Source organism: Plectropomus leopardus, chromosome 5 (assembly GCF_026936395.1).
Source record: "Plectropomus leopardus strain MGB_pleo_1.0 chromosome 5, ASM2693639v1, whole genome shotgun sequence".
NCBI classification, from domain to species: domain Eukaryota; kingdom Metazoa; phylum Chordata; class Actinopteri; order Perciformes; family Serranidae; genus Plectropomus; species Plectropomus leopardus.
The window spans coordinates 23,279,912-23,303,722 of NC_142180.1; the positions used below are offsets into that span (position 1 = coordinate 23,279,912).

At 42.1% G+C, this 23,811-nt stretch overlaps 1 protein-coding gene across 2 annotated transcripts in view; it reads right to left on the reverse strand.

Annotated features, from left to right (window-relative positions):
• Window positions 1-23,811, reverse strand: part of cep350 (centrosomal protein 350) — a 38,060-nt gene that overhangs the window by 10,434 nt on the left and 3,815 nt on the right. Inside the window, exons 6-30 of one of the 2 annotated variants that reach the window (XM_042516982.2) lie at window positions 21,892-22,553; window positions 21,647-21,760; window positions 20,993-21,121; window positions 18,767-18,886; window positions 16,453-17,180; window positions 16,184-16,302; window positions 13,931-14,946; window positions 13,602-13,743; window positions 12,763-12,932; window positions 12,430-12,604; window positions 10,569-10,753; window positions 10,124-10,287; window positions 8,905-9,015; window positions 8,584-8,724; window positions 8,260-8,399; window positions 8,042-8,149; window positions 7,720-7,937; window positions 7,325-7,539; window positions 6,839-7,117; window positions 6,597-6,746; window positions 6,235-6,395; window positions 4,350-4,472; window positions 1,863-2,101; window positions 1,558-1,757; window positions 351-501 (exon numbers count right to left, since the gene is read on the reverse strand). In XM_042516982.2, coding sequence (XP_042372916.2) covers window positions 351-501; window positions 1,558-1,757; window positions 1,863-2,101; window positions 4,350-4,472; window positions 6,235-6,395; window positions 6,597-6,746; window positions 6,839-7,117; window positions 7,325-7,539; window positions 7,720-7,937; window positions 8,042-8,149; window positions 8,260-8,399; window positions 8,584-8,724; window positions 8,905-9,015; window positions 10,124-10,287; window positions 10,569-10,753; window positions 12,430-12,604; window positions 12,763-12,932; window positions 13,602-13,743; window positions 13,931-14,946; window positions 16,184-16,302; window positions 16,453-17,180; window positions 18,767-18,886; window positions 20,993-21,121; window positions 21,647-21,760; window positions 21,892-22,553 — 5,960 coding nt within the window. The remainder of the gene's footprint in view (window positions 1-350; window positions 502-1,557; window positions 1,758-1,862; window positions 2,102-4,349; window positions 4,473-6,234; window positions 6,396-6,596; window positions 6,747-6,838; window positions 7,118-7,324; window positions 7,540-7,719; window positions 7,938-8,041; window positions 8,150-8,259; window positions 8,400-8,583; window positions 8,725-8,904; window positions 9,016-10,123; window positions 10,288-10,568; window positions 10,754-12,429; window positions 12,605-12,762; window positions 12,933-13,601; window positions 13,744-13,930; window positions 14,947-16,183; window positions 16,303-16,452; window positions 17,181-18,766; window positions 18,887-20,992; window positions 21,122-21,646; window positions 21,761-21,891; window positions 22,554-23,811) is intronic. The other variant, XM_042516988.2, reaches the window with a different exon arrangement.

Consider the following 23,811-nt stretch of genomic DNA (forward strand, 5'->3'; position numbering starts at 1 on the left):
AACAGTATAACCAAGATTAAAGGTTTAAACAGTGGCCTGAAAATGAATAAAACACATTCAGGTGCGATACTGGGCCAGCAGAACTGTCTTTACTGGTGCTGTAACTAAGTCCAATGCAAAGCTTTCTCTCCACCCATAACACAGCTAAGCAGGTTATGTATCAAGGAAGTGCTTGCATAATGTATTCCTGGCAGCATCACATTATGCCTGGCTACACAGCACCAGCAATATAGCTGCAATACATCCACCCTCTCTTCCTGCCCCTTTCTACCTTCTCTGAGACCTACCAGGAACCATCATGACCACCCAAAAAATATTACACATTCGTGTTGAGTTTTTGGGTAACTCACCAGTCTGCGTGGGCATGGGGGATTCAGATGGCTGAGTGCGGGCCTGGTTGGCGGTGCGGGAGGAGGAGCGAAGCTGCATCTTGGTTTTGCTGCTGCCATCTGAAGGAGAGGCAGCAGGGCTGTGGCTGCCTTTGAAGGGAGACCGGAGAGACTAAAGAGGAGGAGCGGAAGAGAAAGGAATATTATCAAGATATAACAACACTGTCAGATGGTCTCATAGAGGCATGCCTGGATTAATATTTTATATGCACGATAAACTAACAACTGCGTAGTTACACTCCTGCATGTCCCTCAGACAATATAAACCATAAGTATTTTAAACAGTGCAATTAAATAGAAATAATCCCAGCAACATTTAAATAGAATTATTTGGGATGAGACTGACTAAAGCCTGTTCACTCTCACAGATATGTGAGGTCAGTCTTAGAGAAGCGACATTTACTCTCAAAATTAACTCATCTTCTATCAAACAGGGTGTCTGGAGGTATCTGATACTTAAGAGTGAGTGGTCATGAAGGCAGAGTGAGTGCTCTTGACATTTACGCTACTCTTTGCATCTGCGGACCTGCAGGCAGTTGCACAGAGGAGGAGAGACTGCATCATGAGGCTAAGAAGTGGTGAATTTACAGCATGTTAATAGTCTCTGACTTTTATTGATAACTATCTGCAGAAAACGTTGCGCATTTGCAAATGCAAAAAAATGTTGCAAATGCAGGGGGGGGAGGGGATGAAGGGGAAGAAAGGGGTCTTTAAGGGGTTGCAACAAGCAACAAGTCCTTTTGTCAGATTTAAAACTACTCTGGTTTTGCGCGAGTGCACATACATAAACACGGCTCCTACACTGGGAGAAAAAGGCTACAGGCTATAACAAGGCTAAACACATGATGCCAGTGAAGTTTTTTTAAACAACTTGACACGTCGGGGCTTCAGGACATTTTGATTCCTTCCGACAAGCAGTACGGAGACATTTTGTGGTTTTACTACACATTTTTCTAACTTTGAATCCTGGTAACCATCCAATCTGGCAGTGTTTTGTGGAATATAAAACTTCACCTAACTTTCCATCTGCATTAGGGTGAGTAGATAATAACTGAATTTTTATTTTTGGGTAAACTATCTCTTTAAGACTTCAGGACCTGCAGACACCCTGTCAGGGATGAGACTAAACACTGAAAATCAACAAGGAAAGAAAACCAAACTTGCGTACTTGTCTGGTCGGTGAGTGGGAAGCTGAAGTGAAGTCCTGGGTGTAATTTGCAGCGCTGCTCTGCACGGAGGCCAAAGGTGTTTCAGGGATTGACGCAGGTTGTGCCGAAGATGGGCTTCCTGGCTGCTGGGACCCCAGGCCTTCTGTGTGTATGCTGGACTCGGGAGTCGCTGAGGAACAGTCGCCCTCACTCACATACTCTGAAAACAGATAAAACATGAAGTGATGTTTATTTGACCAAATTAATTTTGACCTAATTTTGACTTTTAACCTGACAAAAACCAGCAAGGATCCTGTTGCTTCACCTTTCTCACTATCAGTTCTGGGCTCTGAGCTTTGATGGTGACTGGGGCTAATGTCGGAGATCTCCTTTTCTTGACTCTCTGTCCCATCCCGAGTTGTTTGTCTGTCCCACACAGCCAGGGCCTCCTTTTCCATCCTGCGGACCTCTGCCTCCTCCTTGTCCAGACGCTGTTTCCACTGCAGCAGCTCCTCGGCATGGTGGCGCCGCTGCATCAGCTGCTGCTCCCGCTTTGTCAGGAACCTGGCGAAGGGGACGATAAGAATGAAGGGAAAAAAGAACGGAGAGATGATGAAGGAGGAGAGGAAGAGACGATGATGAGAGGAAAAGTGAGGAAATTGAAAAATGAGAGAGGGGACAGGAAGAAGGTGGGTGGTGAGGGATAAGTTAAGGTGGCAGTGAAGAGGGAGAGAAGAGAAGGTTGACATTTAGCATAAGGAATGTTAAACATGACATTGCAGAAGCAAGCAGATCCAAATCACCTGGACATCCATTTATCACTGCACACTCACCTCAAACCTCTATCTCAAACACACATTCACACCAAATACTTGCTTGACTTATTTCTTCCCTTGGAATAATTATTCAAATAAAGATGTGTACAAGCACCCATCAAATAAACAAGCGTAAAGTGATGATATGTCACTCAGGAGAAAAGGAAAGCAGGAAAATAACAGTGAAGATGTCAGATTCATGCATCAGACTGAAACCCAGAGGTTGAGCTCTGATTGGGTGCAGACACACACACCTCAAACAAATGTAGTAGTTACAGGAGCAGGAAAAAACCTAAGCATAAGCAGTTACATCAGCATGATTAGGGATGTCCTGATCGAATTGGAAGGATTGGTATCGGGTCTGATCGATGCATTTTGTAATTTACTGGGATCAATTATTTTGAGCAGCCCCGCCTGATCCTTTGTTTACATCTGCCATAACACAGAGGTCGTGACAGATTATCTTCATGTTCAACTTAAGCTGCTACTTTACTTTAAGGGGAATTTATTTTTTTTGTTCATTTTTAGTGAACTAATTCTACTATAATGCTGTAATAAGCAAAACTGTGACCAATCTTTCTTTGTTATAACTGGGAATGTTAAAGTTCACCAAGTAGAATTGTGATAAGCACCATAAAATAATATATTTAGTTTGTTTACTTTTTTATTGTGTGAAAATAAAATTTTAAAAAATCCTTAAGGAAGTGTTTGGATGCAGTCATTTTTTCTTGTATTGCATTACAGAGCTATTAATCTGTCAAGCAAGCACACTGGATTGATTTTAATAACTTTAAAGTACTTGAAGTGTGCAGCTGTATTATCCAGGTAAATGGATCGGGACTCAGAATAAGCAGATACTCCATATCAAATGACTCAGATCAGGATCAGTAGCAAAAAAGAAACCCTAGTATGAATGTCTCTTTTTTAAGACATCTTCATCCGCTGACCAATGAAAATTAAACAACAGTTCTTTTGTCTTGCAAAGCAAACAGAATTTGTAAATTGAATCCAACTGAGTCTCTTTTACAAACATATCTCTGTATATTCATATCAGAATTAAGTGCAGTCAGGTATAGCTGTTGTGTAATGTGGTCTCCCACAGCTATGGGTGCCATTATAGTGCAGTATTTTTTAGCCTTGATCTAATTTAGAGGCCTTTCTCTTGACCTAATGTATACTGATGACAGACCAGATACTAAAGAACCAGACTAGGGGCTCCTTTTAGTGCCTCCCCAAACCCTATTACAGCCAATGGCCATCTGTACTTATTATCCAATCCTATGCAACAGTTACCTTATAAAGAGTGCTAGTTAAGATTTAGTGGGCTCATTAAAGAGATAGACCACTCTATCTCTGGTCTTTTTCTGCAAAAAGTCCTTTACTTTCATGTCACAGTGTGGTTTGATCTCAAAACATTTTGTATCAACGACTGGGCCGGAGCTGACCGACCAGCAGCCAAAATATGAAGGGCACTGAAGAGAGATGCACTGAAACATTCATTCCAAGAGGCAAGAAAAAAAGAGGGGAAGAGTCACAAATTTAACACCACAGAAATCCCAGCGTTGAGTCTGAGATTCCCATCCAACAAGGAAGGCTCCTATATTAATAAACACAACCTTCAACCTTCACAAAAGAAAACTGATCTAACCTCTAATAATCTCAATGTAACAACTGTTTTTGTTTTCAATCAGAATGTTTTGGCAAAACTGGCATAAAAATTCTTATATTTAAAAGTGAAGATGTCAAAGGGTTAGTTTATTTCAGCAAGGCAGCCTTCCTTGGGCACTTCTCAAGCTTTCACTCAAACTGTTTCCCCCAAAAAATCCATCCTGGAAACAAACCAACCCATCCCATCAATCATCATTCACCGTCCCTCCCCTTCAACTTCCCAGTGCCAGTGGATGAACACAAGCATGTTCCATGGGGTGGAGGGGGAGTGAGGCAGGGCAGGGCTAAGTGGAGGTGCTGGGCAAGAGGTAGAGAGCACTGTACAGTACCTGACCAACTGGTTGTAGATAAAGAGCTGGAATTTAGGGTGGAGTTTGGGAAGACAAACACTGAGGGAGGCCCAGTGGTGGGCCGTGAACACAGAGAAGAAGTAGTGGACAGGGGAACAGTGTCTACAACACACAAGCACGCAACAAAGTGAAAAGAGTCACAAAAAAAGGGTATGGAAATAAACAACACACAATGTAAGAGGGGGAAAACATCAAAACACAAAGGACATAAAGGGGAAAGACAAGTAGAGAGAGGGAGAGAGAAGAGTGATATGAGCAAACGCGGTTTAATTGCACCAATGGTGTCAGCCTGTCAGGTTTCTGTTAGAATATGGCTATTTTTAAATGACTATGTTTTGGGAGACCATGAAAATTTTAGCTAGCGTATGGGCATTGAGCGCAGGGGGTTGGTTGGTGGTAAGATCACTGCCAAACCTGATTATGGAAGGGGTTACATGATAGATTCATCAGAACACCTACAGTATGAAGAAATTGCCTTAAGTGAAATGATTACAACTATGTTAGTTTGTTATATCAAGCTGAATATAGTCAGTGGTAATAGAGAGTGACAGAGGGAAGGGAAGAAACAATTGATAGTGCAATAAAAAAGGAAAAAGGCAAGCAACCCAGCAAGCCAGTAAACGCACGATCCTTTCTTTTGTTGTGATTTAGACCTAAACCTGTTGACTATAATATAATAATATGCATAATATATTGATTAAAAATCAATAGAAACACAAACAAATCCAAAGTTGTGCTGCTACTGTAACTTTTAACAAATCTAGACCTAAAAAAGTTGGGAGTGCTACCAAGGAAGGCCTTTGATTTATAGCCTTGTTATAAATCCTAAACCCCAGAACAATTAACCCATTTGTTGGAGTTATTCGGTCATGAGAGGCTCGACAATCACCTGACCGGAGCTGGTGCCAAGTCTAAAACTCTTGGAGGACATACAGGGACTCCGAGCACACGCAGTTACTTGTCAACACAAGAGAAAGTGTGTGTAATAAAAATTATGAAATGCACAACCTTTTTTGTATTATCTGAAAAATAATTGCCTCCGCAACTGAAAGTTTCCGTATAAAGATACATAGTGTTAAAATTATATAAGTTTAATATTGTCTGGTGTTTTTGATTTAAATAATTTGTTTAAGATTGCAACTTTCAGCACAGTTTCTCACTGTTACAGGTCAGATCTGATGTTAAGGGGTGCATGGCAGCAGAGACTGTGTGTTCTTGTCTAGTTTAGATGGAGAACAACATGGAGCATGCTTATCCTCACATCCACTCATTCACACATTCACAGCATTTAGGCAGCAAAAGAAAGGTAGCATAAACTGATTAGTTTTCATTATATTAGCTTCTTGTAAAGTAAAATCCCGTTTGGATAGAATTAAAATATTTCTGACTTTTGTGACTTGTCATGATAGAACGAATACAAAAAAAATCGCACTTTTGCATAAAGCAGTGTGCCAAACACATCTTAACTATTTTTACCAATTTTTATAAAAGTCCTACTTTAGGCTTAGTTGAAATTGTGCAGCAGTGCAATGCAATAAATAGTAAGACTAGATCACAGTCTGTGTTAACACAGTCCATCCCACAGTGCTCAGAATGTGATCAGTGGCAAAAACAAAACAAGAAATGTAAAAGGCAAAGGTAAAAAAAAAGGTAAATAACAAGTTAGTGAGCTTTCCTACTTTTTTAGAAAATATTTTTAAAACCACAAAAGAAGCAAACCTCAAGGGGAAAGGCAGCAGGACACACCTGGAGTAAGCACTGTTAAAAACACTAATAGAGGAGTATGACTGCTGATAAATCATCAAATTATCAGTAAGAAGAAAGAACCCACTTAATATAAGGAGAATAAAATAAAAGTCTTTACTTCTCATCCATGTGAGAGCGCATCTTCTTGAGCTTCTGCATGATGCTGCTGGTCTCACTTCCAGAAATGGAGAGAGAGGGAGAGGGGCTGCGGAGATCCTCAGCATGTCTCATGTTTGGGGAGGCTGCCTCAGACACAGGGGTCTCTGACACAGGAGTCTCCTGGAGGACGGACGAATGGTCATGAAGACAGACCAAGTATTAGTGAAGCAAAAAAATGGTGGCATGTTCTGAAATTGTAAGTATGCTTTATCTTGATTCAATTAAGATTTGACGTGTGTAGAACAAAGAATACTAAAAAGAAATCCCTTAAATCTATCTGTTCTTTGTGGTGAGGTGACTAGCGACTGTTGCACTACTCACAGGTGGCGCTTCACCGCCAGCACACTTTAGACGCTCCTTCAGTCTGAATGTAGAGTTTCTCATGCGCTCAATCTCCTCCTGTTGCTTCAGCAACAGCTGCCTTTCCTTTCTGGCTGCTTTGTTGGCCTCCTGAAGTCGCTTGATCTCAGCCTACAAACATGAGCACAGTTGCTGGTTAAGAACACACTATACCTCAAAGCCTCATTGTCACTTATTGTAATTATATTTCTGCCCCCATGTACCTGCTCCTGCTGTAGTTTCAACAGAAGGCCCCTCTGCTTCTTCCTGATTGGTGGCATTTTGTCATCCTCTCCTTTGTCCCTCAGCTTCTTTTTCTGATGCTCTAGCCAAGCCAGCTCAGTTCTGGTCTTCTCTTTGAGAGCTTTCTGTCGAAGATGCAGCAGAGAGCTCTGGTGCTGCAGTCTTACCTCCTCGTCCTTCATGTACTGACGCACCATGTCCATGGTGAACTGGGAAAAGCTGTCCTGTCCGCCAGCAAAGGCCATGCTTGCATCCTGAGACTGCATGAGAGCAAAGGTGAAAAGATTTGGGTTAGGAGAAAAGGAGATTAAAGGGGAAACAAAGGAAAACAGGAGACGCAAAATGAGGCAGTGAAAAGTAATATTGTGTGTAAGTCATCAAAAGAAAGACAAACCACAAGGTTCATCAAGGCAAAAAAAAAGGACATTCGTTGGGTAAGTTTTGGTATAACAACACTGCCCTCTCACCTTTAAAATATTGTGTGCCCCTGACGCTGTTGTTGTGTTGTGATTGGCTCCATCATCCTCTGATTCGTCATGGTGGCGGGATTTCTTTTCCATAGTTCCACGGCGGTGCGCCTCGGATGGCAGCAGAGAGCGGAAGGAGCGCTCTTCTATCTCATCCTCTGTCATCGACTCATCAAACTTCAGGGAGTATTCAGTTGCCACAGATGTACTGTCTCCTGGAGGGCCAGAAAAATAAGATTCATATTTCATCAAAAATTCACTATGAAATAACAGTGATACAGTTTTCACGTTGTCTAACAGTGGTGGTGACACTTATGTAACATCAGCCCCTCAAAGATGAACAAACGCCACAATAAAAAGCATGTTAACTTTTAAACTACATGTCATGCTGGTACCTTTCTCATCCACTATCGAGGGGATGCTGTCACTGCAGAGGGAGTCATTTGCTGCGGTAAGAACTTCGTCCTCTATGGAGCTGCTACCTCCTTCCCTCTCCTTCCTCTCCTCGGCTGCTCCCATCCTCCGTTTCGCCTCTATGGCTCCTTTTTTCGTCTGTTCTCTGCGGTCTGATAAAACATGCGACGGGCTATGGTGGCTGCTGGAGTCTGCACCACTGAGGAAAGAGGCAAGGGACATATTTAGTGTCTCTTTAGATGTATCTTCCCCAAATCTAATGGGGAACAGAGACTAGTGTTACATGAGAGGTTTGACTCGTACCTGATGTTGGGTCTTCTGAAGGACAGAGAGTCAGAGTGACTGAGACTGTTCAGAGAAGACAGTGGCTCCTCTGGCCTTGTTCTTCTGCTCGACACCTCACTAGGGAAGCTGTACAAGACATACAGATAAGACACTGATTCAAAATTTAAAATAAAAGACAGCATGCAGTGTAAATGACTAAAAATGCAGTTATTTAACAAATGGTGTTTTTAGTTTACCTGTCAGAGTCAGTTTTTTCCTGCCGCTGCTTTGAATAGGAGCTCTGTTCTTCTTCCCGCTTGTCCAACATGGAGGAATCAGAGACATCATGAGGAACGATCAAAGCTCCCGCTATCTGCGATCGTGCCAATTCAGTCATCTAACAGACAGAGAACAATATACAAATCAAATGTTTGATTTGATGAGTCTTTGAGAGAAAATTACACTTTTTCCTCTAAATGTATTGTTATTACTTTACTGAAACTAAACAATCAATCAGCTTTTGTTATAAAATGAGGACGCGGGCTGTTTTCCAGGCAGAGAGGAAGGCAGGGATTGCTAACCTCCTTGATGTGTCGGGCAGTGTCGGCTGTGTACCGCGCTGCCTCAGCCTGTTGACTCATCATCTTCGTAGTTGCCTCTTGGAGGGTCTCCAAGGTCTCTTTTTGATTTGTAGCCAAGTTTTCTTGCAGTTCTGAATGAGCCTGGATGAAAAACAAGCATGGATATCATACACACAGGAAAATAAAAGCACTCAAACTTTAGAATTCAAAAGGTGAGGAAGCAAACACTAAAGCTATTATTTAAAAATGCACATATATTGTTGGCGAGAGTAGACTAACTAATTAACTGTGTGTGTATGCATGCACGTGTGTGTGTTGTACCCTGGCCACTCTCTGCCTGTTTTCCTCCAGCTGCAGCTGTGTCTCCAGGGCTTCTCTTTCAGCCTTGATCTTCAGCTCGTAGAGTTCACGCGCATGGCTCTGCTCTCTGGCCTGCAGGGTCAAAGTTCAGCGAGCAGGTCAATACAGCGCATCAATAAAGACATTAGTGAGGTAGTAAGTCACTGACATATATGGGGAGCAAAAAGGCTCTTAAAGTATATATTGTTTAAATGTTATGCAGCAACAATAACTCATTTAAGTCCCAGAAAAATATAATTACTTGGAATAACTTATATATGTGAAACTACCATTAGTATTGTACATAAAAAGGCACAGAGTATGTGCTCTCTTATAATCATTAATATTTAGCTAAATATAAAATGTCTGAGTCAGCTAAAAAGAAAAGTGTAATTTAACTTTAATTTTTTAACATTAATACAACTTTTGAAATAACAACACTTAAGACGCAGGTTAATACACTGCACAGCCTCTTTGTAGTTCTTACTTTCAGTTACTCAACTCAACCTACAATTCAAAAGCTGTAGCAGGATCAAGGATAACTGTAATTTCGTTTTTTAAACTTTGTTTAAAAAATGACCAATAAATCTATCTTCTACCTCCTAAGCACCAAATGCACTGAAAGTGATCATTGAAGCGACTCACTTGACATGCTTCAATAGATGCCACTATGGTGCACTGTAGGCATGATATTTAAAATTCCAGCACCACTGAACCAGCAATACTTAAGAGGTTACTGGTTACTGTTAATATGTAGGCGGGCACAAGTTTGTATGCTTTAACACCTATAACATTACATAATGCAGGAGGGCAGCTGTTGGGTATGTGCTGCTGCTCTCATCAGTTGGTTGGCATTAAAGCCACAGGAGACCAGCCATCTCATTTCAGCTTTTATTTTTCCTTTCAGGTGGATGAAATGCACATAAAGCACAGCTGATCACAACTTGATACCATGATAATTAATGGCTGTTGTCAGGTTTATGCGGCAAGTTAGGTTTTAAGACCTGTAGATGTTGTGTGACGTAACCACCAGTGGTCTGACATTAAGCTGTAATTTACTGACGTTGGTCCCTGCTTTGACCTCCCAAATCAAAACAAGGTCAAAGTAGGGGCGGCAGTTTAAAAAAAATGGTCTACTTCAATTCATGAGCGTCAGACGCTTTCCATGTTTTGGGCTTTTAGCAACAAACCCTTTCTTCACCTTAAGCATCTGGGCCAATGACACGCTCTCCTGCTGAGCCATGGACACACCCATAACCCTTTCGATGTCGCCCAGCTGTCGGACTGACTCCTCAATGGACTCCAGGTACTGGAGCTCTGCTGCCATACGCTGCTGCAACACAGCAGGTGAGTATTGCAGTTCACCTGAGTAGAGAGAGGAGCAGATAGAGCGATATTAATAAAGGTGGATGTCTTTGGAGTGTAGCACTTTGTGAATCATGCTATTCTTTAATAGGTGTAAGGAGTAAAACACCAAACAGTTAAGTTTATATTTTCTTTTCTGTCTTAAAGTTGTGACTTTAGATAGTGCTGACAAAAAGGTCAAACTTGTTTGGAGACTCGCACGATGCTTTATCAAAATCTTTCTCAAAAAAGTTCTTTACAAAACATCTGTTGTTTATTATATTATTTTGTGTTTCATTTACCTGTGGTCTTGGTCTCTGCTCTACCACTGCGACCTGTGGTGCCTGTGTTATTTGCTCCTAGAGAGCCACTTCTCACAGGCTCACTGGGAGAGTCTGCTCCTGGAGGGGAACCAGAGTATGGAGAGCCAGATCGGGAAGCCTGTCTGGGCCTGCCTGCTGAAGACTTCTTACTGTGGAGTCCCAAACTAGAAATATATTTAGAAAAAGAAAGCAAGCTCAGGTAAAACAGGAAAGATCACTTACTCTTGTGAAACCAGACAACATCTCTTAAAGTAGATACATCTGTGGCATTCAGATTAAAAGTCTATGGGTGCATTGGTATCAGGCTTCAATGTTATATTTTCCAAAATGTTTTTAAAATTATTCAAATACAACAAATTGTTTTTTGTTTCTTTAACTCCAAAATAGGTTTATTAAACTATTCACAGGGAAAGGGATGTTACAGGCTTTGCAGAGGGGGTTGAACAGTTTGAAAAGAAGACCTGGTTGACCTAATGATAAAGAAAGAGGGGGCCCCTCATCCTGCAAACCCTAGAACTGACTGAGGCAGCGTAACCCTGCAGTGAGAGGCCAAAAGTATGAATGGCTATATTGTGCTGCTGAGAGATGATCAGAGGCCAAGGACGATGTCTGAAGAGATCAGGATAAACTTCATTCCCCTAGTGAGGAGAGCAGACTGTGGCACTGTTTTTCCTCAGGGATAACAATCCTATTTCAAATCATATCTCATAACACAGCAATATTACCACAATATCAATGCTAAAACAGTTAGATGTCATAACCAAAACAGATATGAATGCGTGCTGTCCCTAAAGAAATAAAGCACAGTAATAAAATACAGTTATAAACACTAAATCACCACCAAAGTTAAACAACATCCTGCTTTGTAAATGGCTCAAAGAAGGACATGATCCTGTCTGAATGTCTTGCCTTTATCGTGTAAGACAAATAAGCTCCACAGAGTGGCAGGAATCTGCCACCTGGGCTTTAGAGTACCATTAACAGGCTCACATGTCACTACCGGGCACTGAGATTAGAAGAAAAAAAAACCTCTCTCCTCTCCTTTGGCTGCAGGCCCAGGCTGTGGCCAAGCTGGCTGACCTGACAAACCACCCTGCAGGCCCCTCAACACAAAATAACCACTGTTTTCAGTTTCAGGTTGAGCTGCAGCCTCCTCCTGTTGCCGGGCACTAAATGGCTGCTTCAGCCCTCAAGCCTTCAACAGAACAGCAAGCCACAAGACTGTTTAGATTGGCAGCCTCAACTAGGGCTCTCTAGTTGACTAATTACATACTTTAGTAATTAGTCATGCCCAGATAAATTAACCTAATACTGATTACAGCATAGACCAATTGGAGGTTTCTGAGTGGCTGAGAGGGCAACAGCTGAGATGACCAGGTGCTGGAAAGATCTCATTGATCTTTGAGTGCAAACAGATTTTTAAGTGACATTTTAGTTATGCTTGGAAATGCAGTTTGGTTTCTTTTCAAAATTAATTTGTAACCAGTGAAATAACTGGGAATAACATTGAAATTAAGATCCATAATCTACCATATACAACAACAACAGTTGAAAAATATCGCAAAGTAAGCCATCACAACTCCTCCCACAAAGCAGTGTTGCACTGAAGGTTACGGAAAACCAGGAAGGAAGGAAATACCAAAGACAGTTGGATGTGTGGGTAATTCAAACTTGTGGGAAAACCATTCACCATTCATTCGCCTCTCTTACACCACTGCAGTGTCTTCAATTTGATATCTTTCACTCACAGCGAAACCTTGCATGTGGAAAGTTTGATAGCACTCGACTAAACCAAAAGTAACAAACCTCCCCCTTACTTTAGTCTGATGAAGATCATTACCTTTGGTGAGAAAGCCCAGAAGTTTCTCCCGAAGTGTCATTAGAGAGGACACTCTTGGCCTGGCTGTGAGCAGAGTTTTTCTTCCTGGATTCAGAGGATAACTCCTCTGAAGGAGGTGAGCAGGAGCTTCTTTGCTCTTCCACCAGAGTGGCATCACTCTGGTCTGATGCAGTGCCTGCAGAGGAAAATGGAGCGGTTCTTTTGTGCAGAGGGATTTTTAACTGTCAAAACACAGCATTTGACCACAAAGAGTCATGTACTTTATTTCCTTAGAACTTTTTTTTTTTTTAAATTCAGTTGCCCAAGAAATTATGCAAAAATATTCATGCTCACCTCTTTTTCTAGCGGATTGCTTGGAGAAGGGCGAGGAGCCAGATGCTGAACCGGAGGAAAGATGTGGTGAGTGACTAGATGAGTGAAAGGACGAATGGTGGGAATTGATGCCTCCTGAACTTTTGTCATAAGGAGACCTCCTCATCAGCTCCTCAAAATGACTGTTCACGCTGACAAAAAGGGGACAGGGATGTCAGATTAATCACTCTCAAATAAAATTAAGAATCTGTGACATAATAAAAAAGTAACATATCGGAAACATGTCCAGTGAGCATGAGATAAAAAGCAGAGTTAATCTGAGTGTTTGCATCAGTTACTCCTCATTAGGACCACAACTAATAATTTATTTATTTTTTAAACATTTTTTGATTAATTTGTTGATTATTTTTTTACTGCTTGATTAGTTGTTGGGCCAATAAAACACCAAAAATGGTGAAAAATGCCAAATCATTATTTCCAAAAGCCCAAGATGACATCTGCAAATGTTTTTTTTTTGTCGACAAACCAAAAGTATTTAGTTTACTGTCATAGAAAAGTAAAGAAAACTGAAACAAAAATCTCATCTAAGAAGGTGGTATCAGATAATTTTCACCTTTTCTCATGTGTCAAAGCAATAAATCAATTAATTGACAATTTATTAGTTAAAAACTGGTGGCTTAATTGGTTTATCATTGCAGCTGTACTCCTATTCAGAGAAATCTGCAAAGAAAAATCTATGAGATCAAGAACACAGCGGTGGACTGATTTCTGAAAGGGCTGCATAAGCTTTTTATTTGTGTGACGTGTATGCCCTCCAGTGGTCACTTTAAAAAATTAACATCCACTTATTTTTCTCTTACCTGCGTGAATTGGAGCCTCTCTTTAACTGACCACTGGCTCCACTGCTATGTGATGATACAAAGTCATCTTCATAGATGGCTGCGTCTACAGGGCCATTTCCAGAGTGCCATGAATGAGCAGTGGGAGAGTTCCTCTCACTCGCTGCAGGACAAGAACGAGACAGAACAGACAGAGAAACATTTATGATCTTGTCTAAGACTGTGAGCATGTTGTACGGGTTGTTTGCATAAACAATACAGTTTCACTATGTCAAACATTCTGCGTAGCTCTTATGGTTACATAACTGTCAGATTTTTCTTGGAGAAAAGGTACTCATTTGTGAACCAACCTTTAGTGTGATCATGAAGGTTCTTGGTGAAGATGTTGATTACACTGAGAGGGCTTCCCTTGTTCAGCTCCTCCCAGGCTGCTTTGCTGCTGCTGCTGTCATGCTGTGCAAAGGGTGAGTTGAGGGCCGAGCACCTCGCTGCCTCTCTCTGGAACTCTGACAACCGCTGGTGATCCCTCCTCTGACCCGCACAGTATCCCACTGTCCCAAGGCAATCTGCCAGTTTAGGAACATGATTGTTAGAGGGACGAGGGGGGCTGGCTTCATCCTCAGAAAAACTCCCTTCACTCAGAAGAGGACCCTCACTGATGGAACCGGCACTTGAGTCATGGAGATCTGTCTGATTCCTGTCCTCCATTAATCCATATCCTCTCCTTTGTTCCATTTTATCCTTTCTTTCTGCCTTTTCCAAGCCATTGACCAGCCCCTTCCTGTTGAGAACTGGCCCCGCTACATCAGCTGAAGGTGTTTGTGGATTGATAAAACTCGTGTGTGTACCCTTCTTTTCCTTCTGTCCCCTGAGGGCGTGCAGGTTTCCCACTCCTGGAAGAGCTGTGCCATTGAATGAAGTATGACCTGTGCTACTCAAAATCCTCTGTATCCTCAACGCTACATCATCGTTTTCTGTGGCAGCTGGCTCTGCCCAGCATCCATCATCAAGGTTGGCTTGAGAAGGCCTAATAGTATCCACGTCCATTGAAGTTTCCGTACCATAGTTGATCCCCTCCCCAGCAAGCTTCCGTGCCTCACTCTCTATACGGTTGGAGAGGGATGCAGCTGTGGCTTTGAGGGCTTCAATGCGGGACATCTTGGATCGCGACCTGTTGAAAGGTGCTGTCGCTGGCCGCTGGGTGTGCTTGACATCATTAGCTGCAGTCTCCAGCCTTAGCAGATGAGAGAAGAGATGGTCACCAAAAGGGGCTAACGCACTGCTGCTGGGACCAGTCGACGGTCGAACAGCTGGGCTCAGACGGTCAGGCTGAAGCAAAGAAGAAACTCCAACATCCAGATCATTCCTGCAATAGAGAGAGCAACAAAGAAAGGAGAAGTGAAAAAGAGGTGTAAACTAGACATGGGCTGTATCTCTGTATTATGGAGTACCTCTGTGTTTAGAATCCTGAAATCCTGATTTTTAATGCTACAAAAAAATAAAATTTTAACTACAATGTTTTTCCTTTCTATTTAACTAGATAATATAGAATAATGAAAATGTATTGTACTGCACATCATGTGCCAACAGAGGTCAGTCTCTACTGATGGAACCGACAGCTGAGAGGCAAACATGACTTGCAAGTGATAGTGGTGGGGATAACATTACTGTAAACAACCGGTTAGCAATGACAGAGAGAACCCGTGGGGAAAAAGAGCATATTTTCACATCTAACCCTGTGAATTATATTTTATTTGGACCAAGCCAGAGTTGGCGATTGCTGAAACAGTCTAAACGAAACGACTGAAAAGCCTAACTAAAATTGAGATGGTGAGTTTTATTTTGTTTCAGTCAAGTTTGGGTTTGTGTAGCACTGTATGCTAACAACATCATACCCTGGTAAAATCTCAGGAAGACATTTAAAGAATAGATATCCAAGTATCCTCATCCTGCTTGCTACTGAAAAGAGCAAATGACAGAAATGTCATTGTGAATACCTGTAGTATATATACAGTATATATATATACACTCTCACCTGCAACAAAACCCTTTATGTATTACTGCATATTTTTCACAACCATTGTTTTTGAATAAATGTATTCAACAGCCTGATATGTAGCTGTTGATGGAACAAAACATAATGAACAGGACAGAGCCGACACTGTAACTGAATGGAAAGCTATGAATCAGAATAGGTACAATAACTGAATACACACAGAAAAAGATGATTATTATATCTGTTTACACACCCTCATCTCTATTTTGAGTCAATTATCGGAGATGTTCTTTCATGCATCTGAAATAGGAGCAGTGACTGCAAAACCGCCCTTGTTTAATCCTGTACTAAAACGCAGAGCAATACAGCTTCAGGGGCACTTACAAGGGGTGATGATGAAAACAAACCATCTGGGAACAAACAGTTTCTCTGTTCGGTACAGTCAGGTGATTCTCTAGAATTTACCACCCACACATAATTTCCAGTAGACAGAAGAATACGTGTACTGTGCAGAGAGTTGTTTGTTTTTTTTATCTGGGTCAATAAATCTGAGTGTTTGTTGTTCTGGAGGCTAATAGAGGTGAGCGGGCAGTGTGAATGAGTATACCTGGATAATGGAGGAGGTGGCCGATCATTCAAAGACTGGTCACTGCTCGAGGGGCTCTGTGGGGCCTCTAGCCTTTTGTTCTCTTTGTCGGACTCTCCTGAGGGCTGGTACATCGGTCTCTGTAAAAGAATACATGTAAAACCATATGTCAAATAGTCTTTATTTTTCTAACGTATGATAATTTCATTACTTTATTTCACTTAGTTACTCCTTCAACTCAATACAGCATCCATATGTAAATACAGTGACCATGTTTCCTGTGTCTGTACCATTTGAATTGAAGGAGCAGCAGGTTGTGTCTGGGAGGCCTCCTGACCCAGCTGTGCCTCCTCCAGTAGCAGTTTGTTGTAGGTCTCCTGTAGTCGCTTCTGCACGGGGGCCACTGGTGCGTCGCCGGGAGGGGCCGCTGTTCTTGCCACCTCTCTTTGCTTCCTGTAAAGCTCCTGCAATCTCTGGTTTCTCCTTTCTGCCTCCTCCCTCAGTGCCCTCTTCTCCTCTGCCTGACGCCTCTTTCTCTCCTCTTGTTGCCTGGAAATGTACTGGCGAACAGTGTCTGCATCATAGTGTCGCTTTTTGTGCCCTGAGTCAGCAGTCTCAGATCGGCGTGCGGTGGGGCTGGCGCTGCGGCAGCCTCTTGAGGAGCTACCTGTTGCCGCAGTAGTTCCCCAAACAGAGACTGGAGTCCGTGTTTGTGACCCTGATCCCCCTCTCCCTCTCCTACCACTGCTCCCACCCCGTGACCTTTGCCGGGCTCTCTCTTCCCTCTCAGCTGCTTTGCACTCCAGCTGAAGGTCATCAAGTATCCCCTGGATGTCCGCTGACAACAGGTCCGTGCTAACACCCACAGGGGGCCTCTCACGATCTGCAGATGAGGGAGTAGATGTGGTTGTGGAGTGGGTTTTGGATTGAAATCCACTACGAGGCCTTTCTGTGCTGTTAGGGCGAGGCTGAGAGTTTGATTGTGAGCGTGGGTCTGAACTGGAACGATGGCGGGAGGCTGGTGGACATTTACAGAAAGGCAAAATGTTACAGTTGGTACAGTTAATGCCGTTAATGCAGTTAAAGACTCACCATGTTTTCTTACGCTTCACATCTATTTCCATCATGTTAAGTGAAGCATAATCTGCATTAACAACAGCAGTTTAAATATAAAAACATATCCGACTATATGTGTTTTAAACTTATTAACCATATATACATCAATTGATCATGGCTCCCAGTCTGTCTGTGACCTTGTCTTCCACTACAGGCAGATTTCCCTCACTTGCTATGGGTGGGGAATTAAAATCAATGAATCAATACATAAAAACAGTTGATTTCTTGCTGACATGAAAACTGTTTTGATTCAGTGAATTTCCTGCCGTCAGTCAGCCTGGTTAAGGCAGGTTAGCACGGTCCACTCAGTTCCCCCCCGAGAGCTGCTGCTGATAAGACGATTGACAGACATTATGAAAGACCCTCTTATTTTCCTTCACGATTCATAATTAATCAGAGGTAAAGGTGTTTGACCAGTCTTTAAACTACTTTTTTTAACCAACAGTAACCTATAAAATCCTTTAAATTATTTCAATTTTTTGCATATGATAAAAATATTAAACAAACAGGTTTGTCATAGCTCACAAAACACTGGATGCTCCAACAAGTGACTGTAGCAGATTAAAACAAACTCCAAGCCAAGGCAGTAGCCCGAGACAAAATATGCACACTAAATGAGGCTTGGGGGGGGATGGGGGTGGCAGACTTGCCACGACAACTCTAATCTGGGCCAAATTGAAAATTCCCATCTAGATTTTACAGTATCTAATCCAGACAGTGATTTTTTTTTCAGAACATGGCTGCAGTGAGCCTCTCTCTGCCCCACTCTGCCATTCCCCAGAGTGCATGCAGCCTGCGCAGAGGGCAACCTCTGGAAATCAGGCCATGTCTAATTGTGCACCCAACCAGAACAGCCAGTCAATCTCTATTCCTTCCGGTCAGTGGTACCCAGTACAGATTTCGCTGGCAAAGATGGAGATGCAGATAGTGTGGTAGAATAAGAGTGTGTGAGACAGTGTGAGTCTGTGTGTGTGCAGCAGCAGCCAAAGACTCTTCATTTATTGATATTCTTTGGCAGGCGCAGTTGCCAGTCTAACTGAGGTCCCAGACATGCAAAACTAGAGGTACTTTTTTTTAATGAAATCTTCCAATTACATGGATATACTCCATTATATGTAACTGCAGCCAGTGCAGAAATATAAGATTAGTTTTTTAAGATGAAAAGATGAAAACTAAAATGACGAAACATCTGAAAGAAGGGAAGGGAGAAGGGAGACGATCAAGAGGAAAACCTTATCCGCAGTTAAGGTCCTTTCCTACATGCCACTGGATGTAAATAATACACACATTTTAGAGGCAAACCCTACTAGAGAGCGAATCACATTTTCTATCTATGTCGTTTTACGAGAAATGGTTACAGCAGATATGACTGTGTCACAGGCAAGCTTTGTCGGCTGCTGATATCATGAAATGGGCTCACACAGTAATATAAGATAGGGTTGTAGATGCATGTATAGAGGGGTAAGAGTTGAGGTCTCCAGGTCCCACCTGTTCTGCTCAGTCTGTCAGCTGTCTGGGGTCTGTCCTCCTCCCTGGGCAGTTTTGGAACTGGACCTAGTACCATCTTCACCAACTTTTGTCCCTCCCGCCATGATGCAGGGCTGATCACTACAGTGAAAAAGAACAGTGTCACCTTAGAGGCTTCCAGTAAAGAGCAATGCAATTCAATAGTGTTTATGTTGGAACATGAGGCATGTGTTGGCGTATTAGATATGTGACCACAGGCCCAGACTCACTTGAACATAAATATACACAGAGATTAAAGAACGGAAGAGACACAAGGACAGCATTTTCAAAACAAGGTGCATGGCATAAGTAGGACCAATATAAATGGCCACTTAACCCAGACCTAGTGATAAGAAAAAATTCTTGGCTGGGTTTACATTTTTGAAGCTGCTGAAGTTGTTGTGTGGGAGAGGTGATGAAATCAAAGATCTTGTTTTTGTAGTTTGCCCAAATCGCCCCCAAGAACATTTCCTCTTTGCCCCTGATAACTATCTGGCAGATAAATTTGTTTTTATTTCACACAGCGATCCATGACAATCTCTGCTGCTCAGTTTTATGCCAACAGCCCAGTACAATGAGTGTGCATGGAATAACATTTGTGGTGCTCAGAGCACTGGAAAATTACATTTCAAAAACAGCAATGTGTCTTTACATGGATTAAGCTATTTTCACTATGACTGTATTCTACCTAAGAGCACTTCCTGGTAATGAAACTGCACATCCACTAACCAAGCAGCTGTTTGTACTGGGTGGATGAGTTAACTGAACCTAGCCACAGATTTCAGAGGGCTATTTATAGTGCTGTGCCAGCACGAAACAGAGACCAGCCAAACTTTAGGGACAACACAAAAGTTGGATACCAGGCACACAGTGAATGAGAGAGTGAGCACAGAGGAGAGATATTTTGCAGTCAGCTTTCAGGATATCCTTTTTTTTTTTTTTTTTGGTTCTGTACTGTATGTTTTAAGTGCTTTTGCACTGAAGCATTTATTAGGATAATCATGCCAAACGAATACCATTATTACAATATCTTTCCTTGTGTTCAGGTCTGCACAGACACAGAGATGAAGATAACTACCAATCATGTTTACACGTGTGCCTTTGGAAGCATCTTTGTCAATGGGAAGGGGGGACTTGCCAGCTGTCAGAGGTTTGCTGTACTGCGGGCACAGCAGTAAGATTCCTCTATGTGGGTATCTGTATGTTCCACAAACTGCATGTCAAACATACTGAACATTTCTTCAGGGATTAGATTCTTAACACGGCTTTAGAGGCCAGCAATGTCTCTGGTTCATGTACTAGAACACACACAGGCCTGGTATGGAACAAGTGAGTCCATGGAAAGAAAACACTGAATCCTGTCTGAAGACTGTTTTCTGCTGTCTGTTTGAGGAATGCATTGACTTATTGTTATATAACTAATACATACTGTACAGTTTATTTGTTTATACACTTGTCCAACACTAAATACTTAAGAAATCACTACTTAACTCACATCAGCGAGAGTCTATGTGCAGTTAATTTTTTTTTTTTTTTAAATTCATGCTGAAATTAACAAGGGAATAAGGGTAGATAAGACCTTCAAAATAACAAATGGGCCTTACTATGCATGATTACAGATTACTGTTTGTGAATACACAAGTCAAGTGAAAATAGAAACCAACCCCAGATTCACTGTCACATGCCGTTTTGCCTCACGATATTTGCATTTTTTGGCGCTGCATCTAGGATGCCTGCTACTTGCATTCTGGTACCTGCTACCTACAGTATATATAAAGCCCCATTCTCACCTGAGTGTTGTGGGGGGACACGCAAATGGACGTCCAGAGCACCAAAAATAAGAAGACAATAAGAAAATACAGGCAGAGGGCAGAGTCTCTGCAGAAAAATACAATGCCACACACTTCTAACGGGTCCTGAGTGATGATTTACTTTTACTTTGGTGTGAATCTACACATTGCTCTTTAAGGAAATCTTGCACAGTACACCTCTAAAAGGCTGAGTAACTAGAGCAGCAAAGTCAGTTAGGAAAAAACGTCTACGCACATCGATAGTTGAACATTTGAGGCTCTTGGTTTTGGACCAAATGCACTGACCCATGATAAAATCCTGCCAGACTGTTCCACGTGTTTAGCTTTCCAACTGTCACTAATTAAAAATAGATCAGAGGGTGGCTTGGCCCTCCTACATAAAAAAGGATTATTATACCTGGTTTTGCATTTAGGTCAGAAGAAGGGGCAGCTCTGTGGACCTTTCTGACTGGTTTGGGAGGCCTCCTCTCTTTGGACCTGTCTGCTCTCTGTTCCCTCTGCTGCTGATGTCTGGATCTGGTGCTCTCTGTACACAGATGACACACCCAGAGAATAAGCCACAAAGCAACACAAACTGACAAACATTTCTAAATTAAATCAAAAGATGTCTTCTGGCTGAAAAACAAACCCAATGCCCGGGGTTAAAATTCTCTGATCTTATAAACCAAAGATTTTGAGCATAAACCATGTTTGTTCGTGCAGACCTCCTCTACGGAAAACAGCTGATACAATGTCTTTTTGCGTCTCTGACGGATCAATACAACTCCAGGCTATGCAATGATGTGCAATGCAGTGTATCAAATAGCTGTCTATATGTAATGTCATAGGGCATTAAAACCTGGATAAAAGCCCAGGAACATAGAAGGACTCAGGCATGTCAGAGATCACCCATCACTGCCATTTTCCACATAAACCTCAGCTCAGGATCCCAGAAAAAAGCCCAGGTCAAAACATAAAAAATAAAATATCTTTGACATCCTGACCATATCAGAAAATATTACAAATTTGGAACGAGGGCACCAAAAAGAAAATGTTTGTGTCCTATGCTTACCAGCAAACTGACGTGACAGGTCTCTGTATATTTCCCTGCTGATGTTGTGAAACTCCTCCTCCCTCCAAACTTTCCCATCAGGAGTCCGGATCTTTGTCTCAGTACTGTTGAAACCTGAGAGTAAAAAGATTGAGGATGTAAGCTGTAGCATCCAGTTAGATACTATATGGCTTAAATTTTTATTTACATGTTATTATCTCCTCATTTTAAAAAAGTCAAAATGAGGGATTAAACATTTTGGGTACCTTTGTATATAGGTGCAGGCGGTGCTGCTGCTACTTTCCGTATTTTGGCTGTGGGCATGTTGCTAGTGCCAGCATTGCTACTCCCCACGGCAGCCATAACGGGCTGTTCTAAACAACCCAGCAGCTTCTCTCTCTCCGCAGCCTCCTCCAGATGTTGTCTCTGTCTTCGAATGCGCTCTTTGAGCTTTTCTAGCTTATCATCGGGCTGATGGCGCCTTAGGTTCTCCAACCGCTGGGAAGCTGAGCCAGGGCTGGTGGAGGGAGTGCTCTCCCCTCGCCGTATGGAGCCCGGGGCCGGAGCTAGACATGAGCTTGACTCTTGGCTATTCATGCCACGTTGTGCTTGTGGAGTGCTTTCCTCCTCAGTCCGTTCCCATGCAGGGACTCTCACACCTTTGAGATGTGACTGGTTTCCAATAGTTCTCAGGGTGTCCAGGGCTGGCTGATCATTGAGGTAGCGGACCTCGGTGCTCTCCAGAGCCGAGGAGTGTGTGCTGTCCAGGTCCCTGTCTGTCTGTTTGTCCCTGGTGTCTCTCTGGTAGACCAGCTGGCTGAGGAGAGGATCTGAGGGAGGCGGAGAGGATGGGTATGAAGACCCTGGCACTGACTGCGAACTGTAGGCCTCCAGCTGAGAGGAGGGATGTGGTGGAGGGGTGGCCTCTCTGGAGAAAAAAAAGATTACATGGGATCAGGAAGGGGATCAAGATTTACTCTTAATTTACCACTCACTGAGTATACAGAACAGTACATGTTTGGGTGGTCAAAGGGTATAGAGGGTGGAACTGACATATTCACTCAAGACCAGGTTTGGCATTACCGCCAGCCACCAGCCAAATGCTGGTAAAATGTGCAAGTGGCTCCTAGATTTGCATCACTCGCCAGCCAAAGAAACAATGGTAATCTACTGAGTGGCTGGTAGATTTTGGAAACCAAAATCAATAATGAAAACTACTTAAAATCCATAACAATAATGAAGAGAAAATGTGGAATATTTAAAATCGGGTACACGTCTACTGCCCTCACGACTGACATGACAGCAGAAAAAGATTACTAGCAGCTCCCTGAGCATAATATCAAAATGTTACAATTGTGTGCATTTGTTAGTAATAGCAAAACAGACAAAAACTTCTAACAGTTCATTTCCCGGACTTGACTTGCTGAAACCTGATATAACCGATGTTTTGGCAACTTAGGGGCAGCTGAAACAAGTTGTGTACACATCATTGACATATTATGACCTTTTACATCTAAGATAAACTTTTTATGCATCCAGTAAACACAGAGCCACATCATCATTAATTTGTTGTGTTGAGTCGTGTTTCTGGACACCTAGCGAATGTAAGTACAAAATTAATTCTCCTTTACCTTGGCTTTTGTTCTCTACCAGCTCTAAAAAACATGTTCACATATGAAATCCAGTAATTATTTTACACTTAGCGATAATATTAAGAGACAAAATGTACAGTTTTGCAGCATCACTGCAAACAGCTGAGCTTTAAGCTACTGAAGTGTCTGTGAGCCATTCAGCTACAAGTTATTCAGAGGAGATGTCAAGAACATATGGTCTCTGAACAGAAGTCTTGAAGAGTACAGAGCGCTGGGGACTGACTGTTATTTAGGTGAAAAGGCTCTCCTGATGTATCAAGTTAAAACAATGAGCTGATGCAATAATTGCAATGAAAATATCACAGCCCGGGAGGGAATAAACACCTTCTTATTCTGTTGTCACTCCACAGAGCACACACACTATATTGTATGACTATATTGTTATCATTAAAATAGTAGTACTGATTAAATTTTTTTATACATGTGCAATAATTGATTTATACTTTTAGGTATAGTTTTAGTTTGCTTTTTTAATGTGGAATATTTGAAAAGCAATCACCAAAGTGTTGTGATCTGTGCTTGAAAGCATCAACC